The sequence below is a fragment of the Chrysemys picta genome, chromosome 25 (genome assembly GCF_011386835.1).
Source record: "Chrysemys picta bellii isolate R12L10 chromosome 25, ASM1138683v2, whole genome shotgun sequence".
In the NCBI taxonomy this organism is placed as follows: domain Eukaryota; kingdom Metazoa; phylum Chordata; order Testudines; family Emydidae; genus Chrysemys; species Chrysemys picta.
The window spans coordinates 11,070,443-11,095,173 of record NC_088815.1 but is presented as its reverse complement, the minus strand read 5'-3'; the positions used below and the strand labels follow the sequence as shown (position 1 = coordinate 11,095,173).

Sequence of the window (24,731 nt, the reverse complement as noted above, 5' to 3'; positions counted from 1 at the left end):
CAGGAGCTGAAAGCAGGAATCAGAATTCACACAAGCGGGACCAGAAAAAGGAATCATCTTTATTTGTGAAGTTTGTTAACAGATGGAATATTTCAATGCTAACCCAACAACACGGGTGATGAATACAGACTGCGTGGCGCATCCGTCCGCTCGCAGGCGCCTAGTCACAGAGAAACACTGAGATGGCTCGAGCACAAGGAAACGTGCAGTCAATCTGCTCCCTGGCAGATCTGAACATGAGCCCTGCAGCCCAGCAATCACTCCAAGACTCAGCCCCCCCCACCCCCCACCCCCAGTGTAGCGACATTTAAAAAGAGACTAACAAAACAGTGTGAAATAAGTTATCTAGTCACATTTGCTCAATTTCCAGCTTTAAAAGCTACCCCCTAAGTTGTCTTTGTTGTTTAAGAGGGTAAATAAAGCAGCCCTGCTGAGAGAGACAATGGGGCAGGAAGCCCATGAGAGTAGCTATGGCATTGATCAATTGCGGGGGAGGGAAAGGAGGGGGGGTTCCTGCAGATATCAGAGGATTTCCCACCCATTCCCCAAGGGACGGAGCCAGACACCCCCCTTGGTGCCACAGAGAGGTGGGAGCACACACACCACCCAATCCAAGCTCTGTAAAGTATCTCTTCTAGCCGGTACATAACTGGCTTCCCACCCCTTTGGGTCAGATCAGGTCTCCTCTGAAAGGTCATTGAAACAGTTTCTCCCTGACATGCACAAAACAGGGCAGGATGACAGGGCTCCTAGGAGGACACGGCATGCGGGCTGCGTCCAAGGTTCATGCTCGCCTATATGGAGACGTCAGTTCTCTCTTTAGCTCCCTGCAGGGCCTCGACCAGAAATCAGGAAAGCGGGGCAGAGGCACTTTGACTCTGCAGACACACTCCAACCCCTCCCCGCACACCTCCTTCTCCCCCAATTAACTTTACACACTGCATAAAGCCAGCAAGACACCACACAGGTCACGCTCCCACCTCACCCCAACACTGAGATATAGGACAGAAAGACAGCCAGTGACCAAAGACTACCAGCAACAAAGGGACTAAGTTTACAGGTAGAAAAACCCTCCCACCGCTCTTTTTTAAAAAAGTGTATATTTTAGAAGCTACAACTTAAGTTTGTTTCTTTAAAAAGTGAAGTAACTGAATTGCAAGGACGCCCTAGGATTTTCTTGATGCTACTTTGCAAAACAAAACATCCAGGTGATCTCCTCAGCTACACACCACCTGACAGGAGAGAGAGAAGCCAGTTAGCCATTGCTGGGACGTCCCCAACCCAGCAGGAGTTATTTTATGTGGTAGCTAAGCTCCCTGCTCCCCAATGTTTGGAGCCGGGTCTCTCCCCCGGCCCTGCTTGCCGCCCCCATGCACCTCCCCCGAGTGCCCCGGCCTCACCTCTGCACCCCCTCCTAACCCCAAACTCCATCCCAGAGCCTGCATCCCCACCCCCTGCCCCAGCCCGGAGCTTTCACCCAGCACCCAAACTCCATCCCAGAGTCTGCACCCCAGACCCCCCACCCCCACCCAAACTCCCTCCCAGAGCCTTAGGCAGGTGGGGGTGGAGTTTGGGGGAGGGCAGGTTCTGGGCACCACCAAAAATTCTACAAACCTGCCACTCCTGGAAGAGGTAGAGCAGTGGTGGTGCAGCCCAGTCCAGCAGGGGTCTTTAACAGAAGTAAATCTAGCTAAGTGCATGTTTTGTCCTTTGAGTGAGGTGCATTACTGAGTGTATATATTTTATTAAAACCGCTTGGAAATGACTGGTTGTAGGAGCAGCAGTGATCTGTATGCTCTGTATAATGCTTAGCACTTTCCAGGAGGGAGGGAAGGAGGAGCACGCTCAGGGGAGGGGGAAAAGAGACAGGGCAGGGGCGGGACCTCATGGAAGGGGTGGAGTGGGGGCGGGGCTGGGGCCAGCAAGGGAGGGAGGGGGGAGTGGGTGGGTGGGTGTCAGTTAATGCGGCCCTCGGGCCAATGCACTAGTCCTCATGTGGCCCTTGTGGTCATTTGAGTTTGAGACCCCTGGCCTAAGTCTTCGCTCCCTCTCCAAGATGGAGAGGATCATCCTTTCTCCCACCTTTTGTCTACTTAGATTCCTCAGGGCAGTGACCGCGTTACTCTGCCACTGTGCCTAGCACAGGCGTTGTTATAACTGGCAACTGTTAGAGTCCGTTTAAGGCCAGAAGGGACCACCAGATCATCGAGCTTGACCGCCTGGGTATCACAGGCCACCAACACCACCCAGCACCTGCACGCTAAACCCAACAACTGAAACAAGACCCAAGTATTATAGCCCATCAGAGACTAGATTATGACGTCACAGGCAGAGAACAGGAAAGACGGAGGCGCACCACTGCCTGAGGCCCTGCAGTTGGGCAAAGGAGCTTAAGTGAGGAGCCTTTCCCCAGTGTTAATGATTTGGGCTATTCACATGAGGGGCAAGGGGTTTTTGTTTTTGACCAGTGTCCCTTTGATGCAATGGCTCCAAATCAGCAGCACATGGACCCCTGCGAAGCCGTAAGTACCCGCTGTTTCCCATTTCCTCCCTCCCATTTCCTGCTGCCCATCTGCATCCACTAGCTCCCAATGGGCGATGGCAGACCCCACAATCCGTTACCCAGGGCTGGAGCTGCCTATGCTTCCAGCAAGAGGCGTTCAGCCGGTGGTGGGGAACACCGGGGGGCAGAGGCAAGGCCTCGGCACTGGTTGGGAGAGCAAACTACACCACGTTCCGCAAAGTGCAGACAGCCGAGGGTTGAGGTTGTTGCCGAGATGCCTCACCTGGCCGCCCGCTCCTAGTTAGCATTTCTCTGGCGGACGTTCTTGTCCTTGTGGTTTGGGGGATTGCTTTTCCTGGGAAAAGGGGGAGAGAGAAGGCAGTGAGAGGAGAGCCAGGACTTCCTAGCACAACAAAGAAGAAACTGCCTGGCTGCGTAGAGACCTAAGGGGCCAACTCTCTCCTCACTGATGGAGCACGGGTCTAAAGTGGACAGATGTAAAGACAGGCATCCAGGACACAGCGAGATACGGTTATGAGCCATCTGAACACCGTGAACAAAGACCACACTGAGGACAAGCCGCTGGAAGGCGTTTCTGGTAGCTGGTTGGCTCACTAGGGCAGCGGCTCTCAACCTTTCCAGACTACTAAACTCCTTTCCGGAGGCTGATTGGTCTTGCATACCCCAAGTTCCACCTCACTTAAAAACGACGCGCTTACAAAAATCAGACAAACATTCAAAAGTGTCCCAGCGCGCTAGTACTGAACCATGGCTGACTCTCTCATTTCTACCATACAATTACAAAATCAATCCATTGGAATATAAATACTGTACTTGCATTCAGTGTGCAGGATTCAGAACAGTATGAACAAGTCATGACATTTTAGTCTGTCCTGACTTTGCTAATGCTTTTTATGTAGCCTGTTGTAAAAGTAGGCAAATAGCTAGATGAGCTGATGACCTCTGCGGCCTGCCTGGGGTCCGTGTATCCCTGGTTGAGAACCACTGCATTAAGGCACTAGCCAGTTTGTTCATGCCCACAAGTACGCAAAGCACATCACTGCATCTGTGCCAACATGTCATATAATAAGAGAGCTGGTACTCACAGTGGTGCGGACCCTCCATCATCATCTTCAGGCCCAGGATCGCATGGTAAGAAAGAAAAAGAAAGGTCAGGATGCAGCCTTTAGCCAAACATCACGTCCTGTACACCCCACCCAGCCACCGGTCCCCGAACCTTAAGAGCCAGCGTTCTGAACAGGCCTTTCTATATAGGCTGCTGCATATTGGTGGAGATTACAGTTAAGATGCCATCCCACCCTGAGCTCCCAACAGGCAATATAGCTGTCACTTCAGCAGGGTCTAGGGATGTGAATTTAAGGCCAGAAGCAGCAAGAGCTGTATTGTTCCTAGGTGGTCACCTGTTTTTTGGCAAGTAGTGGGTTTGGCTGTCCCAGGGATGTCCCTTTCTGCCAAGGGCAACTAAACTTCACCCCCAACCCGGAGGAATTCTTGTACCACATTAACGGAGGTGGATCTGAAGGCCACACTGCTGGGGATCCATGACGCAATGGCTGGGCAGCTGTTTACTACTTCAGCATGCTGGGCATAAAAATCAACCCTCAGTCACTCCCAAGAAGTATAATTCCTCTTTGGCCCAGAGCTGGAGTGACTTGCGCAAGCCAACAGCAGAGCCACAATTACACATTTCCTGCCACAAATACCGCAGCCCCGTTGATCCGGCTGAACGTCCCAGAGCCCAAGCACTAACGCACACAGACCCTGACAGCAAGCGCAGATTGCATTAAATTAAACAGGAGACTTTCAGGGAAGTAAGGGGGAGCAGAGCCCCCGCCCTATACATTCTGCCAAACACCGTGCGCTGGCTACATCAACAGCACTGTAACTAGGGAAAGACATCTCTGCTGTCACCTGACTCGCTCAGACCTTTCACCAGTTCATTGGCATCTGCCACCCTCTAACAGGAGAGGGCTGTGTGCCATCGTTTCCATGGCCCACACTTCCCCCACGTGCCGCCCAGCGGTAAGGCCTCGGGGACTGCAGTGGGGCACTCTGAAGATTATACGCAGCTGGTGAGAGGACTGATGCAGAGGGACAGCTGGAGCTGTCTCTTCCACTTACCATGTGAGGTCCCACCCAGCAGCAGAGGAGGGAAGAGAGCGGAAAGATAATGCCAGCAGGGACATTGGTCACAGCCATGTTCTCAGCCATCCCAGAAACCCACCGCCACATAACCTTCCGGGGCAAGCCTTTGAGCTGGCGCGGGATAAGCTTCTTGCAAGTCCCTTCATCAGAGGGCCAGAGTTTGAGGCATCTTTGTACAGAGCCAGAACTGACTGGTCTGCAGCTAGTTTTTAGGAATCAATAATCCCCCTTTCAGAAGTTCTTGGTAACGTCTGCTCAAGGCTTTCCGATCAGATGACCCACACTACAAGTCGCTGAGTAATTCTTCTCAGGGAATTGATGCCGGAACCGGAAAAGGAAAAAAAGGATCGGGACCACTAGAGACATGGACCCGTCCGCCAGGCAGGCCGCCCTGGGCTCACCCTCCCCGGCCGCAGCGAGGGACTGCCTCCCGGCCGACAGAATCGGGCCCACGGAAGTCTGGGGGGAAAAAAATTGCCCCACGCCTCCGAGGAGTGCTGCCCGGACGGGCCGGGCCCCGGAGCTCGAAAAAGGAAAAAAGGATCGGGCCCACTAGAGACAGGGACGGGCAATGGCCTCCATCGCCCTCAGCCGATCGAAAGGGAGTTGGGTTCAGATCCCCGAATCCGGAGTGGCGGAGATCAATGGGTTGACCTGGTGGCCGGTTTGCTTTCCGGCCCGGGTGTCACCCCACTCCAAGGGCAGCACAGCACTGGTCCTGAGGACCACAGAGGGGGGCTTAATAGTCGAGACAGAGCAGGTCCGGGGGAGGCTTAATAGTCTTAGTGATTGGCTACTACCAACGTGACATCACTGTGTTAGGAAGAGATGAGGAGGATCTCAGCCTTCTGGCTATGATCAGGGATGAGTTTAGCCAACACAGGTCCAATCAGAGGCTGTATCTATCCCTGGCTGGGGCAGGAGGCACCGAGCAGAGCGGTTTTCCCCTTTAACATCTGATCAGAAACCCCCGCTTGCAGAGATGCTGCCGGAGGGAAGCCCCCTCTGAAATCAAGATACTTTCATCCCCACCCTACCCAGAACTGTTACACCCATATGCTGCAGAGTCCCTAGGTTAGACGCGACCCCTAAACTCCAGGTGAACCTTACCATCAAGGACCTCATCCGGCTTTCTCCTTTTCTCATAGATGAAGATGATGGTGACAAGAACCAGCACCTCGGCCACAATGCCCAGGAAGGGCCAGAGCGCTGCCAGGCGGCTACGAACCCGCAGTTCCACGTCGGTGCCGTCGGTGCCCAACTCGTTGGTGGCGTTGCAGACGTACTTGCCCGGGTCCTTCTCGATGTCCAGGTTAGCAACGCGCAGCTCTGTCTTGTTCTCGCTGGACTTGATGATGAACCGCTCTGTGCCATTGATGATGGGCTGGAAGCGGGGGAAAGAAGTGAATGATTGGGGCAGCCTCTTGTGACTGGACCACTAGCAACTCCACCCCACACAGACCTGCCTCGCTCACTGAGGCACCTCTAGAACTGCCTATCTCAGGATTACAGCTCCAGGTGAGGGATAAGCTCCACCCTCCCTCCCACTCCTCCGGGAAGAGAGGTCCCCCCAAAATGCTCACCTCATTCACATTGTTTATGATCTTGTACCAGGTCCACTGACTAACAGGAGGATAAGAGTTACTCTTGCAGATCATAACGCCGGTGTCCCCCTCGTTCCCATGTTCGGATTTCTTGTAGGCCGTCACATGTGGCTTAACTGCAGAGAAAGGCAGCTCAGACGAGGGATTTGACCAGCCTGATTGGGCTGCAAGTGCTGTAGGCCAGCTAGCCAGCATCATCGGCAAGGTAGCCATAGGCTTGTATGTCAGCCCGAGAAACAGGCCTCTGGCTCCCATCCCTTCTCTCAAAAGACTGAGCATTCGAGGCGCTTCCCAAGCAGGCGATGAGAGATTCATGGCTCAAGACCACCTGATCAGCTATTAGCTATCTTCACCCCCTGCCCATATGTCCACGGGGATCATTCCCTTTGTTCAGGAAGGCAGAGGGTTGATCCATCTTTGGTTCTGCTTCCCCAGGCGGCCAAACTGTTCTGTTTACAAGCCGCTTGATCCTAACTCTAGAAGAAGCTGCCTAGTAGGAATCTATCCCATTCCTTCCCGAAGCAGCTGTACATTGCCAGAGCTGAGCGAGCACATCCGCCCACCCCCCTTACCCGAGCGGAGATACTAAAATAGTTACCTGTCACGTACACAGTCCTACTCACAGGGGGGTTCGTTTCGAAGATACACTCGTACACCCCTGAGCTGTCTCCATTCACCTCCCCTATTCTGTAAGGAGAAAGGGACATAAGCAGGAAGATTTAGGGGACGTCACGGCCTGTCACGCTACCGGGAGCAGGGAGACCATCCCGTCAATAGCTCAGAGGCTGGAAAGGAACAGCCAGCTCCAGGCTGCAGAAAGCAGGGCTGAGCTTTCACCTATGGGCAAGAGAAATAGGCCGACTTTTCTGCTTTGGCACTTCAATTGGAGCTACAAAATATTAAGCCCATTCATATGTTTAGCAGAAGCCCACCTCCCCTGCTCCCCCCTGCCCTTAATCTGTACTGGGCCTAAGGTCTGTCAACACAGCATTGTCCACCCAGGCCAGATTGCTTAGTCTTAAGTTCCTACCCAGGCAGATGAATCTGTAAACCCACCATCCACCTTTCACTCCTTCCTAGCTCTGCCGCCGTCACCCACCGAGGGTATGCCTACCCTGCCATTAGACACTCGCGGCTGGCCCGTGCCAGCTGATTGAAACTCACGGGGCTCGGGCCGAGGGGCTCGGATTATGGTGTCGACATTCGGGCTCGCGTTGGAGTCCAGGGTCTAGAACTCTGCGAGGTGGTCCGAGCCCCTTAGCCACGCAAGCCGGAGTCAGCTGGCTTGGCCTGGGGGTGTCTAATTGCAGCGTAGACACATCCTAGGCAATGACGCTGCGTTTTCTTGACTCTGCAGTTCATGTGGAGCTGTGACTAACAGGACAAAAGTGGTCAGCAAAACCAAGGTTCTGAAGCACCAGAAGTGAGGTTGTATTCAGGGTAAACCATCTCCAGCACGCTCCTCTTTCTTTCAGGCAACAAAGGCCTCAGAGGCTAACTTAAAATGAACTCAGCAGAGCAAAGCTAGCACAAGACGTGCAACCAAAAAAAAAAAAAAAAAGTTAAGAACCGAGTTAGCCAGACTCCAGATATGCTGTCCCACCTCTCATGTGGGACATCAACCCCGTGACCGCTCTGCAAATCAGACAGCTAAAGCGGCAGCAGGATGGGTTTAAAAGAAAGTTACTGGCGGAGTGGCTGCTCGGCTCCCGTTCAGAAATACCCACCAAGCAAGGGCTGCACATGGGGCTATGCGGCGGCTTTCAAAAGTAAGAAAAATCAGATTAGGGCAGAATAATCCCGCCCGAATCCAGACCCTGCCGTTTGTGTCTTGGGGGGTTTGCAGCGACAGGATTTGATGGATTAAAGCTGCCTCACGACAAACGCTCGATTCTGCAGCGTGGTGATCCCCAACGTGGGGGGCCGAGTTTTAGTGCTGTTATTGCACGGACACAATGGGCGGTTTTGTTAGTTCTGCTGCGCTCGGAGCTTTCCCCCTTCTAAAAGCCACTCGAGCGAAGGAATTGAGGTCACACGAGGGAGGCTGGCTTAGAAATACTTTAATCCTTGTTCAGCTCCCTGTTGCTATGGGGAGAGAGGCACGTCAGCTCTGCCATACAAAAGGACATGATGCCGCTCCGGCTGGCTGGGCCAATGCCAGCAGGGGCTGATGGTAATGAGTCTGGAAAGCTCGTTGCCCCTTTACAATGGGGCTGGTATTCCAGTTCCCACTCAGCCATAGCCTGGGACTAGAAAGGCTGGGGCAGTGACCGTTGTAACTGGCAGGGCAGCTCTCTGGGGACAGCGGACAGGACCCTGGAAGCATACCAGAGGAGGACTGCGCAGGAAAATCTTTCCCGACTCAAGTGCAGACAAACAAAACATATCCTGGAGTCTCCTGCACCACATGTGGCCCTCTGCAGGAGCGGGACAGTTCACTTCCTGTCCAGAGAGTGGGAATGCTGGTTTGGTTTGTCTGAGTGCCTTCCAACACTTGATTTTCATCAAAGCCACTTCCCGAAGCTTATCACAAGGAACCTTGCTGACACAGTTCTGTCCAAAGTCAACACAGCAGACAAACCAGAAGGAACAAATTTAGGACACTAGAATACATACTTTTAAATATGCCTTTCACCAAGGGGCTCAATGTATTATTCCTACTGGGCAGGTCCCAGTCTCTCTATTGGTGTGAGATCTGACAGTTACCAAGTTGGGACCAGAATCCAGGTTCCTCATCTCTCAGGCCCCCTGACACACGCAGCACCTCTATACAAGGCTGGAGCACTAAAATCCCACCTGAACTCTCCCAGTCCTGCAGAGGACTTCCTGGCCTTCAGGAGAAGTTGTAGGACTCCAGGGCTGTATCTGAGCACCCCCCGACTGCACTCACGACTGCTGCTTCCGTCCAGGAAATCCAGCAGCGATCCTTTGAATTGTTGCATGAACTCAGTGCGTTTGATCACCAGCCAGTCCATCCCGCTGCATGTTCAGGAGGGATGGGGTGCAGAACTATAGCAGAGGCCAGATATGTAAATAGCCTGAGGCCATGTTACATCTTGTACTGCTATAGTTTAGAAGTGGGAAGGAATTGCCTCTCTGGGGCACACTGGCAGGGACCTTGGGTGTAATGGGGTTGGGGGAAAGGAAGTAAATTTCCCTGCTCAGTGCTTTAGAAGGCAGGCTTTTTGGTAGCATGAGTATGGTCAAGTTTTCTGCAAACAAGAGGACCCTGAGCCTCAATGAATCTTAGTCCTGATAGTCCAATGCTGTTATTGTCCCCAAGTTTGGATCCTTCTCTGAAGTACCTGTCCTATGTTCATAGTTAGTTCCACAACCTTGCCATTTGGGTCTGGCTGACCTGAAGTATCAGCTGCATTAGACAGAACTTTTCTTGGGACAGACCAGAGCAAGAACAATATCTCCCCCCCCCGCCCCCCCCACCTCAATGCCCTCGGACACCTACTTGTAGGCGGTGTAGTCAGATATTTCCTTATCGGATGTCAAGATCTTGTCTCCTTTCTTCCACATGTGGCCCATGATCGGAGACTGAGGTTCAGTTATGTTACAGGAAATCACAACAGCCGAGCCAGAAGTCACATTTGGGGAGGTTTCTACAATGGGATCTGCATTCATAACAAACCTAAGTTAACATGTGGCATTTATATATTTCAGCAGCCATTTCACCTGCATTAGGACCTTCAAAACAAAGAACATCTATATCACTCACCGCCTCCATGGCAGCTTTTCACTTACCCTCGCAACTTATAAGAAACTGATCAACGGTATCAGCAAGGGAGGTGCAGGAGGAGTCAGACAACCAAGTCTTGAGCACATTTGGCAAAAAGGCAACTATGTTCTCCGCACATCCCTTAGAGCAAGGCAGAATCATTCTCCAAACCGTCTCTAGACGGTTCGGAGCCTCCTGCACTCTCAGGAGCGGTTGTGTTTTATATTCCATCACAGCTAAGTGCCCATCAAAGCACTTCGTTTTCCATTGCATATCTGAGCAATTACAAGGGGAAAACCCTTTAAGCAGTGTTATCATTCACTCCATTTTTTCATACTTGAATCTGTCAGGGTTTAACAGATTTAATTTCACCTGGTGATTGAACAGAGACCACAATCCAGTCCCTTTTTTGGATGGAAACAATGCAAGTCTGAGAGACTGGAATCCAGCCTGCACATCTGAAATCAGTGTAGCTTCACTGACTTGGGTGGATTTACACCAGTTTAACAGGAAAATGAGGTCCTGACTCTCCAAAGTCTGACAAGAAAGTTGATCTAACCTGTTGTCACGCAGCTAAGAGATCACTAGAGGAAAAATTCTATTTACAGGGAGAGGAAAGTCTCTGGGAAAACAGTTCAATCAATGGAAACTATTAAGCAGCCAATATAAAACGTGACGTTTTCTACTCTCCCACCCCACCCCTCTCTGAAGGAACATTTCGCACAGGGCTGAAAAGCACTTAGGATGGTAAAAAAAGCTAAGAACTACTCCAGCAGTATTGTCTTCCACTAGATTTCTTTGCATAATCTAGAACATTTGCACTACCTAGAACATACACCACAAATGCTACAACCATTTAATTCCAATGACTTCAAGAGCCAAGATACCATCTTAAGTAGTGAGGTTAAATTTGATTTCCATGCATTAGTCCAAGTTTCAGCTACCGAGAGGAAAAAGATCTCGTCTAGCTCAAAAACTGGACTTTTAACTCTAAGTGAGAGAAAGTTTGGTCACTTCCACAGTACAGATAATTACAGTCACATTATCAGTGTCACACACAGACACATACGGCCATTTCAAAAATGGTTGCATCACCAGAAACTAAAAAAGAATTTGATGCCCACAGCTCATACTGCTAGCAAGGAAGAAAGCGTAAAGCAAGACTGGTCACAGGAGCAGAAGTTGGAAGGAACTGTAGGGAAGGGTTGGTTTGTCAGTGGTGGTTAAGGCAGAGTCTACCAGCAGAATCAAGACTCTGAATTCTGCGAGTCAGCATTGGGACACCGAGGCATCTTAGGACAAGCAGCACATACTAGTTCTTTGGGCTCTGAAAGGTACAGGATGGTCGGACGGTGTTTTGGTTGGGAAGTCACAACCCTTTTTGAGCAGGGCCACTGTGGATCAAATCACGGATGGTGAAGGGGATCACAGGAGGGTAGGAGTCTCTCAGTTCTACAGCCAGGACGGGAGGGTGAGGAGAGTTTTCAGGAAGTCACAGGACACAAGTGCGGGGGACAGGCCTGGCAAAACACTCAAGACATCGCCGCGTCTGAACAAGTGCCAAGGCCTCAGTGCGGCCACTCACGTTCGATGACAAAAACGTTAGCCTGGGAACGGATCCACTTGACTTTGGGGCTCTTCGACAAGTGGTTGCGGTCGGGGTCGTTGCTAGCCCGGCACTCATATGTGCCCGAGTCGTTGATCGTGAGGTTTGCGATGTAGATGGTGCTGGTAGAGTGCAGGTTATAGGTGGCGTTGATTTTGACACGGTCCTGCCGTGCACCATCCCAGAGCTGAGCATAGGTCTCGTTCGACTCATCTCCCTCAAACCACCATTGGATCTCAGGGATAGGGTTGCCAATCGCCTCGCAGTGCAATTCCACACTGTCCTCGGTCAGTTTCTTTTGAGACAGTGGTGACTTTATAAAGCCAGCTACGAGTTGGAGAGGTATTAGTGCAAAGCGTTAGTGCAAAGAGAGAATTCAGCCACACAGATTTTAGCTGTTTTAAGAAGGTGCAACATGTTACTGCGTCAGGTAAGCATACCTCCCCCTCACCGTGCGTGTGCTATATCCAGCCACGCTGTTAAGATATAGCGACCCAAACCAATGCTTTCCACCAGCGCTGCTAGTCTGCCTTTTACAGGCTACTACAGAACCAGAGCCCCCAACCAGCACTGAACAGGGAGCTCAAACACACTACTCAGAGTGGCGCAGGCAACACAACAGCCACTGTCTACACACTCCCGCATACTCCATCTGCCCTGCACAGCAATGCTACAAGCCCCTGTCAACTTAATGTTGAGCAAGGAGGCAAATAAAATCAACTGCCTGTGCAAAACGCCCAACGTGTGTGCAGAGCAGATAAGTGTTGCAGTAGGGGTGGAAGAGAAAGAAACCTGAAAGTGTGTTGGAGTTCTTAAATAGTCTGGAAGCTGAGCTGGCAGGACCAGGTATATATTTTTTGCAGCAGAATACGCCTCAGCCTCAGAATCTAAGCTTTGATTTTTAAGAGAGAAGCTACGTTTTTAGCCCTTACAGCTGTGAAGGACATCCCACACATGTGAACAGAGAAACCGAGGCAGTGCTATCAGCACAAGCATGCAGAGAACCTAGACGAGGGAAGCAACAGCTATCCCAATTTGATGGCGGGGACACAGACTCTGGAACCGAATGACAACATGGTTAACTACTTTGCTGTTAGTTCTGCACCTACCCCTCACTGTTAAATGCAGAGTTGGATATTTTGGAAGGAATTGGTTGGCTAGCATTGAAGGTTACACTGGAATTAAGAGTTTGACCCCCCCTCTGTGCCGGCCCAGAAGCAGGAGGTAAAGAGGAAGAGGTAGTCCCTTCCCCAGCGCCCAAAATACCAGCATCCTGGGTGCCAAGAGACCACCTCCCAAAGCTTCCAACCACCTTTCATTCATAAGGCTCAAGGCACTTTGAAGGTGGGGGGCACATTATCACCCCCATTTTGCAGATGGGGAAAGAGACGTCAGAGTTTCAGAGGTTTTTTGGGCAGGGGAGGGGGAGAAGTGAGAGAGAACATCACTAGCCAAGTTCAGTAGCACAGCTGGGAATAGGACTCTGGTCTCCTGCCTCCAGTCCTGTGCCCTCTTCACTGGACTGGGTGAATTATCTTTGTCACATTTAATTCAGTTACAAAACCACCCCATGTTTCTGGGAGTTTACTGGAAGCTGCCACAGAAGTTTCAATGTGCTGCTGTATGTAGCATAAGTGAGGGGGCCGTTCTGCAGAGTTTAGACCCAGTGTGCCACAAGCCAATTATACAGCAGGATGGCTTTAATACAGGGGGCGGCAGCATTTCCATTAGGAAAAAACCCCAAATGATTTCAGGTGATCCTAGGAGAGGCACTCTCTCTTTTACCGAGTCAGGAGCCTAGTTGTGCCACTGCCAGCTTCCACACTAGAGCTGGCAAACCTGATTTATAAAGCGACTTCCAAAATTCTTCCAACTTGGAGAGTGATTATTCAGACAGGCAAGTGAGATGTGTTATCACATTACCCTTTTGCTGTAGAAGGGCAAGAAAATTTTGAACCTGGGCTAGTGAATTACGTTGAGTCTGAAAGGCTACAAACACCCTGATCTGAGCCGTCGGTTTACATTTTCTTTTTACTATTACAGCATATGTGCAATGATATGGTCTCTCTTATCACAGTCCAGATTCTTCTCCTAGCTGATCCTGCAAAGAAGTCACAGCCCCGTGGGATATGACGACTATGGGAGTGAGGATGGCTGCAGGATCACAGAACCAGAAGAGATCAAACCCTTGATTAACCACAGATTTGGTAAGTCACAAATATGGTAGGAAAATGGATCAAAGGCATGAGATACCCATATGTAGGCACATGAGTTTGATTCAAACAGCTGAAATCCCTCCCATCCCCTTGAAGGTGATCTGGCGAGTGCCCCAAATAACTAGGGGAATGCATCAAGCATAATTTGCCATTAAAAAGATACGCTCTATTTTGATAACCAGGAAAGCAGGCACAAATCAAGCTATTCCTGGTATTCAGTTTTAAGCACGTTTGGATCAAAATGAAAAAAACCAAACATCTGTAGGTTAGACGAGATTAAGAATTTAATGTAAAATTCTGTTAGTCACTCTAAGCCTTCTAAACACTCTACAAACTAGCTAATCCCTACGTTACAATTGGGAAAAGCGAGGCAGAAAGGCTGAATGACTTGACCAAGGCTAGAACAAGGGTGAGAGTTCTATGAACTCAGACCACCGTTGGAGTATTAATCGATCACACGATGTGGTCTTTAAAAGAAGGTTTTTTAAAATGTGAGCTTTTCAAGGGTCAGGGGGGAGACAAGGATTCCGGTTGCTCACCACTTTTTATCTCTAAAAGGATCGTGAATCATAGCAAACACCTTTTTCAGGGAAGAAGGCTGGACACAAGCCCCTTTAAAACTAGAACCAATCAATAACACACCATGGGCTAAAAATCAGCACTGGTGTAAGCAGATTTAAATTTTATTAGGGAATATTTAAAAGAAATAAACGATACAGAAATTTGAAGCATTAGTTATTGGTCATTATTACTCTCAATCTTATGCAGCAGTTGCACCTAGTTATACCAGGGTGAATTGACCCCGTATGTCCACAAGTGACCCACTAGCCCCCAGTCAGACAGACTAAGGGTGAGGAACACAGGCAAGGGAGTCATTTATAATGTAGTAAACAAGTTTTTGCATAGAGAGTTCTGTGCTTTATAAAAAGACACGTCCCCACGTTCACCACGTGAGAGACGTGCAAAATTCCGTCCTTGCCTTCACACACTCCTAAGTCAGTTGACCACGGTTTAGAATTGGCCAAAGCCTGGCTCTCACCCCAGTCACGGTGACCGGGTGGTATTGTTCAGCATTCCCATTACTGCATCATCTGCCAGCCTTCTCAGTGCTAGCTGATCTGTTCTGGTTCAGAGATTCTTGCAAACTTGCTCTTAGTCACCCTATTGTGGATAGTTTCAGATATTTCAGCTAAGAAAAAAAGGGCAGTTACAATGTGAGAGTTAATAGCAGCTTTGTAAAGTAGTCATGCAAATTCACCAGCCCAGGCACGAAACTGACTTGCTAACAACTCAAGATACAGAGAATGAAGTAATTTTTACTCAGCACAGGCAAGCTCAACGTTGTACGGTTACATAAGTCAAGGCTACATAGACTCCAGGAGTGGTTAGAGGATAGGAACCTGAACATACTTGTTTCTATTGTGCTCAAGGTAGCAAAGTCCAGAGGAGTCACCTATTTCACCCTTTTCAAGAACTGGAAAGACGGCTCAGCACTGATGGATCTGTAAATCAATAGCCTCACAGCAGTCAGACCTGCCAGATACCGCACCACTCCTGATGATTTGCCTTTAAAATGGCTTACAGACAATCAGTTAACTGTTTGGAGCCAGCAGCTACTGTTCCACTTCAGAGGCAGGTATTGTATAAGGCCTGGTCTAAAATTAAAACATCAGATCGACCTGGCTACACTGCTCAGGGCTGTGAAAAATTTCACACCCCAAGCATGGTGGTAAGGTCGACCTACACAGTTAGGTTAATGGAAGAATTCTTCCACCGACGTAGCTGAAGCAGATTAACTACAGATGGAAAAGGCCCCTTCCGTCAACACAGGAAGTGTCTCTACTATGGCACAACAGTGGCAGTGCCACTGTAGTGTAGACATATTGCCCCCACCACCACCACCTCTGCCAAGGTCTATGAGTTGCTATGCAGGAAATAACCTATTTCTAGAGAAGTCATTTCTGGACAGTGAAGAAATACTGAGTGAAATCAGCTAAAACGACCGTGTTGAGTCAGCGGGTTTTCAGGAAGATTGACCAAAAAACTAGGGTTATTTGTGACATATGCATCCTGTACAGTCACTCCAGACTATGCAGCTCTCACTGCCAGGCCTCCCTACAGGAAAGCAATACACCCTTTATGTAATTAAGTAAACTCCTGAAAAGGGGGACGGGGGGAGAGAAGAGAGTGTACGTATGTATAACATACTGTGTGTGTGTGTGTGTGTGTGTGTGTGTGTGTGTATATATATATATATATATATATATATATAAAAAGCTCTTTCTAATATGATTTCTGTATGCAATTTTTGTAATAATTTTTGCTGCTCCTACATTTTTGATGCCTGAATGTGGGTACAGTGGAATTTTTCTCCCCTAAAAGGACTCCACAAGATGCATATGTAACAAAGGCATCAGAGGATATTTACTCTCTCCATACACCAAGCTTTGCATACTTCTAGCACTGAGGAACTAATGAGAATCCACTTCTACTATTAAATAAATAGAGAGCAATTTATACAACTTTGCAAGGTTTTATTCACCTGATCACAAGGGGTAAGTTCGTTCGTGTGTTGTGGTTGGCAATCTCTCTTGATTTTGCAAGACTGCTTGGTTTTGAATCCCAGTCCTGTGATTAAACATTCTTAACTACCTAATTTTGAAGAGTCAAGGAAGCGAACACCATTCTTGTGAGAGCCTGTCCCATTTTAACTACGGCCTGGTTTAAAGGGGGCCATTAAAATAAAGGTTACTGCTACACAGCCAAGTTGACTACTTGCTCAACTATGTGCTCGACAAAATAATCTGTTCCACGATTATCGGTCTTTAAGTTACAGAGCCCCTCATTCACAATTCAGACAGGCTAGAAGCTCAGCAGGTCTGCATTGCTCATGTGACACCCTTCAGTACTTGCAGTAACTAAGTATCGCCCCTCTTGCTTATGAAAGTAACAAAAACCCCTCCGAGCACAAACTGGATGAGTTAGAACACAAGATAGCCACCAAGGGAGTATATGGCATTCTCTGGAACTGATGAGAGTTCCTGCTGTTGTAGAACATACAGGTACAACTATCATCAACTCACTGGAATAGCAACGTTAACTGCTTGGTTTTCATTGGCCCTGGACTAGGAGGGGTAACAAGCAAGCAAAAGGACAGGACATTCTCTGACAACTGAGAGCTCACGTGTGTACCAGACTCTGCCATTTTACAGCCTGTTCAAACCCTGCTCTGCCCCACAGAAAAAACCCACAACGTGATAAATAACGTTCTCTACATGAAAGTCACCTTCATCTAAAAACAGACACTCCCTCTGAGCTGGGGGAGGAGCTGCTGCCTTATAACAGTCTGGCACATGTATCTGACTGTCCATCCCCCTTTGGCTAAGCCTAGCAGACATCTGCTAGCCTAGCAGCCCCTCCTCTCCCAGAACAGAATATTGTCTTTTCAGCACTGACGACCCCTTTGCTTATAGGGTTGACGCTTGTTTCGCAGTCCAGGAAATGAAATGTGAACGTTCCAGCTACTGATGGAGGCTCTGGTGGAATGTTTTATATAACATCAGTGAGCGTCAACGAGTAACCAAGTGAGAGGTGAGAACACTTCCGGGAGTCAGAATTGCTCAGTCTTCCCCATGAATCTGGCAGAGAACAGCAGGTTCCAAGCATGCACACAAGATACCTCTGTGTGGGATTAGCATTAGCAGATTTTAGAAGGGGACCACCAATCGTTCTGTCCAATAAGAACAGCCAAAAAAATATTTCTTGGCACTGCAAAGTTATAAGGAGAGTCACTATTAACATACAAAAATCTCATTTGTCTAAATCGGTTTTCTTTTAAACCTATCATTACACATGATTAAGGGATTAGAGAGGAAAAATATCTGCTTCCCCTTCCACCCTCATTTTGTTTACTTGGTGTATTGATAGCCCTTTATTTTCCTATTTGTTTGGGTCTCACACAGCAACAAAGGAGGGAAAAGATAAAGCGTGGTTGGAAAGCCAGACTTCGTCAAGGGGGCTCAGTACAGTATCCACACTTTTAAAAAAAAGTTAACAACATACTTATAAAATGTTTAGAGCTTAATTTTGTTCAATAAGGAAAGAGGGAAAGTTCTTCATACAGAATCATAAAGGAATAGGGAGAAGAAAAAACTTGTAAGCATTTGCCCAGATATGCTACTGGAGTTTGTAAGAGCAGCTAAATCCATGTCCTCAATGCAATCAAGATAGTTTTTGACCATTTTTTGTGAGAATCAATGAGTTAGACCTGAGCATTTTGAGTCATTTCTCTCACTTACACACCCATCACTACAGACCAGCAAACCAGCCTGTCAGACATTTCTATATTTGCTGCTTTCAAGTTAATGTCCCATTAACAGAATCAAGCCATAAATGGAAGGCTACTAAGCTCCATTTAAAGATTCTGTTTTGAGCCAGACTCACTCTGTAACCTTTAAAGTCCTAAGGAAAGAAGCCAGGAAGTAACGATACTGACACACCACACAGTTCTCAGAGCAACAAGCTACTGAGATGCCCAAATAGGGGCCTGAATTATCCTACTAAACTCTTTTTTTCAGGGCTTTGCCTAGCGCTGGCACCCTAGCTGACATGAGACGCGGTGGCCCATGGTCTCATTCCTTGGGAAAGAAGGAACTGGAAACACAAAGTTCAAGAAAATCCACATCATTGCAGAAACCCACTCTGGTTAAGGGGGCACTGCAGAACTGACTGGTTTGTTAAAGAATCCCCCTCAAAGCCTTCTTGAGGTTAAAAAATGTTAGCTACAGCATGAGGCTTTGATGGAGAGTAGGGAAGGAAAGAAGTTGCCTGTACAGAGACCCCTCTATTTAAGTAAAAAAACCAAAACAGCTGCACAGACAAAGCCTAATAGCGACAGAAAAAGTTTACAGCAAGACCAATACTTGACAAATTACATCAATGAATGACACTGGCATCAAAAATCAGATGTAAACTGACCAAAGGGACAGACATGTGACTATAGAAGACCAGCTGGGAAAGTTCCATACTACTGACAGGTTGCCTACAAGCGCCAGTTGCTTGCCAGGCCATTGTACTTTGAAGCACCTGAAAGAGGACAAATTCATCTGCAGGAGAGAAGATATACACTAGCCAAAGGTTACTGCTTTGCCAGGGTGGGGGGAGACGGGGACCGAGGGGTGTTAGTGTCTCAACTCTGATTTCTGAAGCATCTCATGGGAAATCCGATCTTTACATACAGCACAAACATTAGCCGGTCACATACTACATATGGGCCACAGACTACCTTAATTTTGAAAAGCAGTGCTAGGTATTAAAGTGTAGGGTTAGTGTCAGTCCTTTATAGAAAAATTCAAGCTCACTACAGATGCATACAACATGGGGAGGGAGGAATGCAAATACCCCATATGTAGCCCAGAACACCAGCTGTTCTAGTTTAATTTGTTGGACACTGTGTCACAAGCCTTAGGGGATGGAAGATTTTGAGGGGGGGGGGGGGGAGGGAAGGGGGAAGAACCACATACAATTTTCTGCCTTTAATCCTGCTGCGTAAACAAGATGCAGTTTTGCTGTGGGGCACTGTGAGAGCAAAGCCATTTTATTACTACTCATGCATTTCTCTCCCCCATATACTTGCCTCCTCTGATTTTTCATTAGGTACCAAATGTATTTATGATTTAGAAAAACCCACACACAGACCAAAGATCCCACAGCCAAGTGTGAAATGGGCAAGACACTATAACTGCAAGCCAACCCTGCAATCCCTGAAGGACAAAAGCATTTCCCATCATTCTGTGCAGCGTTAGGTTGAATTAGAGTCCTGGGTCTTATTTGTTCTCGAAAACCCCCTATGGCCTAAGGCACACCCGTAGCTCTGTGTAAATAAATCCAGCAAACTTCTTTGACAACAGCACAAGAGGTGGGAAACTGAAATGTCACAAAGCAGCAGGAAATGCCAAAGCCTGGCTTATTTACAGTCATATTGCTAGCCATGCCCACCGTCTCACTAGTGCACAGCTTTAACATGGCGACCATACAGGCATTCCTAGGTACTGCTGGTACATTATAAACACCTAAGAGATATATATGGCAGAATTGTTGCTCCATTAGCAGATTACCAAGTGAAGCCCCATGTACACATTTACAGGGTTTTAAAGTCTAAAGATCAGTTATTACTGAAAAACCTTTTGCGTTGATGAACTTATGCTCTGACAGTAACTAGACTGGCAGCAAGGAACCAGCTTAATTTTCTCTCTTTATTTTTTGCTTTATTTCAAAATGAACACAGAGAAATGAGAGAGCATCAAACCAGCTTCACATTAAAAACAGAAAATGCTCATTACAGATTAACCTTTTAAGGGAGAGTTTCCATCAGCAAGCACTCATGCTCCCAAGGGGAGATGATGGGCTGAGAAATGGCAGCTCACAGTACTTCTGGAGTGAATGGAATGGTCCTACACATAACCACTCATCCCATCCACCATTTCCTTGACAACCTTACTCTGGGGACCATCCCCAGGTGGAGAGCTCACCCTGGGGAGACTATGAACACCTGCCTCCCAACACTCCCTCAGATCAGATAGCATCCTGGGACAGCGGTCTCCGCCACACCCCTAATCCCACCCCCACCCTCTTATCATGGGAAATGGTGGTACATGTCCCTAGGGAAGGAGAGTAATCATCCCAGATCTCCCTGTGTTTGGGCACATCCTACCTTGGGGTGAAAGTAAGGAACAGTCCCATATACATCTCCTGCCTGCCCCCCCCCCAGTGGGATATGCCCTAGACACACACAACAGTCCCAGCCGCAGCTCCCCCATTCTCCTCCCCCAAGATGCCAGGACCCTCACCCAAGGACCATATGTGCCATGCCCCAGGGGGGACTCCCCCTGTTCACATGTGCCCCAGACAAGCTCCCACTCCTTCAGGGTTCCTCTATTCATGCTCAGGAAGTTCCCACCTCATCTTAGCAAGGGTGGGGGGATTCCCTTAAGCTAGTGTGCCTCTCATACCCGAGTTCCTCACCACAGTCATTCTGTTCCCAGCCCCCCCCCATACCTGCCACCACCCACAAGAGCTCCCACCACAGGAGTCCCAGTCTCCCCTCACCAGTGGGGGGGCGCCCTCATCAGAGCCCTGGCCGCCTCCTCCCCCACAAGTCTCCTTCCCCCCCACCCCCGGCAAGGTCCCCCACAAGCCTCCCTTTCCCCTGGATCCCCCCCGCCCTTCTGGGTCTCAGTCTCCCCCCACTGCAGGGTCCCCCATGAGCCTCCCACCAGGGGGTCCCAGTCTCAGCTCCCCCTACAGGGGGTCCCCCCTCCCACTACAGGGTCTCCCATGGGCTCCAACCAGGGGGTCCCAGTCTCCCCTCTCCACTCCCACCGTGCCCCCCCTCCTACTGCGGGGTCCTACATGGGCTCCCACTATGGGGTCCCCCACAGATCTCCCCCTCCCCCAGGCGGGGTCCCAGTCTCCCCTCCACTGCGGGGTCCCCCCCCAGCTTCAGGGTCCCCCCACAGGCTCCCCCCACAGGCTCCCAGTCTCCCCCCCTCCCGGGGCTCCCAGCGTCCCCCCCTCCCCCCGCGGGGTCCCCCCCAGCTCTCCCCTCCCCCCGCGGGGTCCCAGCCCCCCCCCTCGGCTCCTACCTGCCCCGGAGGCGCCTCTCCCGGCGCACAGCAGCGCTCCCAGCAGCACCAGCCCCGTGGCCCCGGCCGCCCCCATCGCCGACGCCGCTCGCTGCTCCACCGGCCCCGCCAAGAGCTGCCCCGCGCGCACGCCGCCGCGCCAAGTCACCTCACACCCCAGCCACGCCCCTCCGACGACCGCGGCGGCCAATCACAACGCCGAAGGGGGGGGAACGCCCCGCCCACTCGCCCAGGGGCGCTCCGCCCTCTGACCTTCGACAACAGCGAAGGACGGAATCCGGGAGGGGACATGTGACCGTCCGGGCAGTGTCCTGAAGGAGCAGGGAGGGGCGGGGCTGAATGAGGAGCGTCACGTGCGCCTGTAGGGACGAGGGAGAGGGCGCGGTGCAAATGGGGGGGAGGAAGGGCTGCTGCGGGGGAGGGGGAAGGGCAAAGGGAATGGGGGCAGGGGGATGGGGGAAGGGCAAAGGGAATGGGGGTAGGGGGATGAGACATGCAGGGGGTGGGGGAAGGGGGATGAGACATGCAGGGGATGGGGGAAGGGCAAAGAGAATGGGGGCAGGGGGTGGGGGAAGGGCAAAGGGAATGGAGGCAGGGGGATGAGACATGCAAGGGGTGGGGGAAGGACAAAGGGAATGGGGGCAGGGGGATGAGATAGGCAGGGGGTGGGGGAAGGGCAAAGGGAATGGGGGCAGGGGGATGGGGGAAGGGCAAAGGGAATGGGGGTAGGGGGATGAGACATGCAGGGGATGGGGGAAGGGCAAAGAGAATGGTGGCAGGGGGATGAGACAGGCAGGGGGTGGGGGAAGGGCAAAGGGAATGGGGGCAGGGGGTGGGGAAAGGGCAAAGGGAATGGAGGCAGGGGGATGAGACATGCAAGGGGTGGGGGAAGGACAAAGGGAATGGGGGCAGGGGGATGAGATAGGCAGGGGGTGGGGGAAGGGCAGAGGGAATGGGGGCAGGGGATGGGGGAAGGGCAAAGGGAATGGGGGTAGGGGGATGAGACATGCAGGGGGTGGGGGAAGGGCAAAGAGAATGGTGGCAGGGGGATGAGACAGGCAGGGGGTGGGGGAAGGACAAAGGGAATGGGGGTAGGGGGATGAGACAGGCAGGGGGTGGGGGAAGGGCAGAGGGACCAGACACTTATGTCTGGGCCTGTCTCCATCACTGCCAAGTGGCTGGTTACTTGCCCCAGGGACAGGGGGTTAGGGTTGCCACTTTCCAATCTCACAAAACCGAATATCCTAGCCCCACCCCCTTCCCCAAGGCCCCGCCTCCACTTTCTGCATCCCCCCTCCCTCACTTTCACTGGGCTGGGGGATGCGGGAGGGGACAAGGGCTCTAACTGGGGTGCGGGGGTGCTGGTTCCTGGCCAAAGGAAGTGCAGAGCCAGTGCCCCATGGCCCCCCTGTCTAGGAGCCAGATGTGCTGTCCCCTTCTGGGGCACAGCGCAGTGTCAGAACAGGTAGGGCCTAGCATGCCCTAGCCGGGCAGCACCACTGACTGGACTTTTAACAGCCTGGTCAAAAACTGGACACCTGGTCACCCTACAGGGGCTAGTCCCTGCCCCAAGACACTTCAGCTATGTCTACACTGGCACTTGAACAACAAAACGGTTGTCTTTCAGAGGTGTCAATCCCCTCCACCCCCAAAAGACAAAAGTTTTGCTGCAACAAGCGCCAGTGTGAACAGTGCGTTGTCAGCAGGAGAACGCAAACGCCGTTCGTTGGGGGTGAATGTTTTTTGTTGGCAGGAGCCGACAGCCGCTGCACTGCAGGACTTTTAGCGGCACAGCTGTAGCTACACAGCCGTGTCACTAAAAGCTGTGTAGTGTAGACAGCCTTATAGACAGTTCAAGTCACAGCAGCAAAGCCCCCTCACCCCCATACTTTAGAATGAGGCTGACTCAGAGCTCCCAAGGGGATAGGCCTCCAAGCAGCGCAACATCTATCCCCTGCCTTGGATGAGTCCAGAGGGAGCATGTGGGGAGAGGGAGAGAGTGGGGGGAAAGCAGAGACTGGGCCTTCACAGTTAGTTTCTCCCGTAGCTCACCCAGCCCACTGAGGCATCGGACTAGTGGAGCAGTCCTCGAACCCATGGGAGAATTTCCCTGCCAAAGGAGCAGCTCTATGCTCCCCCGTTCTTGCAGCTCTTGGCATAGGGGGCATGAGAGGGGTGCGGCTGAGGCCGGCAGGAGTGGCCTGGATATACATTTTGTGCTTTGGCAATGGGGAGGAAGCCCATAGCTTGACCTACTAAGGCTGCCGTGAGTTAGAGCACCACTGGGAGCTATTCTAAACTTAGAGAATTTCTCACTTGACCACAGCTCAAAGAGCCGGGAAGCGATCCTGCTGCAGGTTGAATACTAGCAGCACAAACATGGCCAAAAGTCATGTTCACCACCCTCTTCTCCTCTCGGACAGTATCTTCTGTGCTGACCAACTAACATGAGAAAGCACAGAATCTGTCCCATGGTTTTTAACATCATGTCAGAGGCAAGATTAGGCACTCAACATAGCAGATAACTGTTTTCCCTTCCAGCTGGCAATCTCATGCCACATTGCTCACATTAAATGAACAAGGCATCCAAAACCTTCTGTGATGCTTCTGAGGCATCATGTCCCTATGTTATAGATAGGGAAACTGAGGCACGGAGCAGTTAAAAAGTTGCCTGAAGTCACACAGTAAAAGTCATCGGCAGAGCTGGGAGCAGACAAGAGCAAACTGCAGTTGTCCTACCTCTCCTCCTCCAGCTCACTATATGCACTGCCTCCTACACCTAGAAGAATTGCTTAAGGCTGCAATAAAACTAAGACCCAGTACAGCACTTCGCTCCAAACCTGCTTATGTCCTGGATTGTTGGGCAGTGATTCATTTATCCAGCATATACCGCAAGTGGGCTTAAAATCCAGGATCTGTTCTCAACTCCGCCACTTACTCTCTGAACTTTTCATTTTTGTACCTCCTCTTCTACATCCCCGTTTTAATCATGGGAATGGAGACTCCCACCCACTCTTCAACATAGTTGATTTCGAAACTCTCCACCCCCAGCGTTTGAATTGTCAATGACACCAGCACTACATGAAGAAGCAAGGCCGGGTCTCTCTCCAGGAACACCCAGAGAGGCACTCCCTCTGCACCGCCTTTATATCCAGGTTGCCGCTAATTGGACCTGTTTGTCACTATGACTCAGCAGTACTTACCCTGCCTCTTTGAGCATAGGAGCTTCGGCTGATTTAACAGAAGAGCTGTACATTCCTATACAG

At 50.4% G+C, this 24,731-nt stretch overlaps 1 protein-coding gene across 2 annotated transcripts; it reads right to left on the bottom strand.

Moving 5' to 3' along the window:
- Positions 1-39: 39 nt before the first annotated feature.
- Positions 40-21,635, bottom strand: BSG (basigin (Ok blood group)). Of its 2 annotated transcripts, XM_065578319.1 has the most exons (9): positions 21,466-21,594; positions 11,586-11,933; positions 9,737-9,896; positions 6,872-6,960; positions 6,253-6,389; positions 5,780-6,053; positions 3,610-3,634; positions 2,787-2,858; positions 40-1,232 (listed from the first exon to the last, which is right to left on the bottom strand). In XM_065578319.1, exons 1-8 carry the CDS (start codon positions 21,539-21,541, stop codon positions 2,801-2,803), a joined length of 1,167 nt encoding a protein of 388 aa, XP_065434391.1. In that variant the 5' UTR covers positions 21,542-21,594; the 3' UTR covers positions 40-1,232; positions 2,787-2,800. The 2 variants fall into 2 exon arrangements, with proteins under 2 accessions (XP_065434391.1, XP_065434392.1); XM_065578320.1 differs by lacking the exon at positions 11,586-11,933 and having other exon boundaries at positions 21,466-21,635.
- Between the last annotated feature and the right edge of the window lie 3,096 nt (positions 21,636-24,731).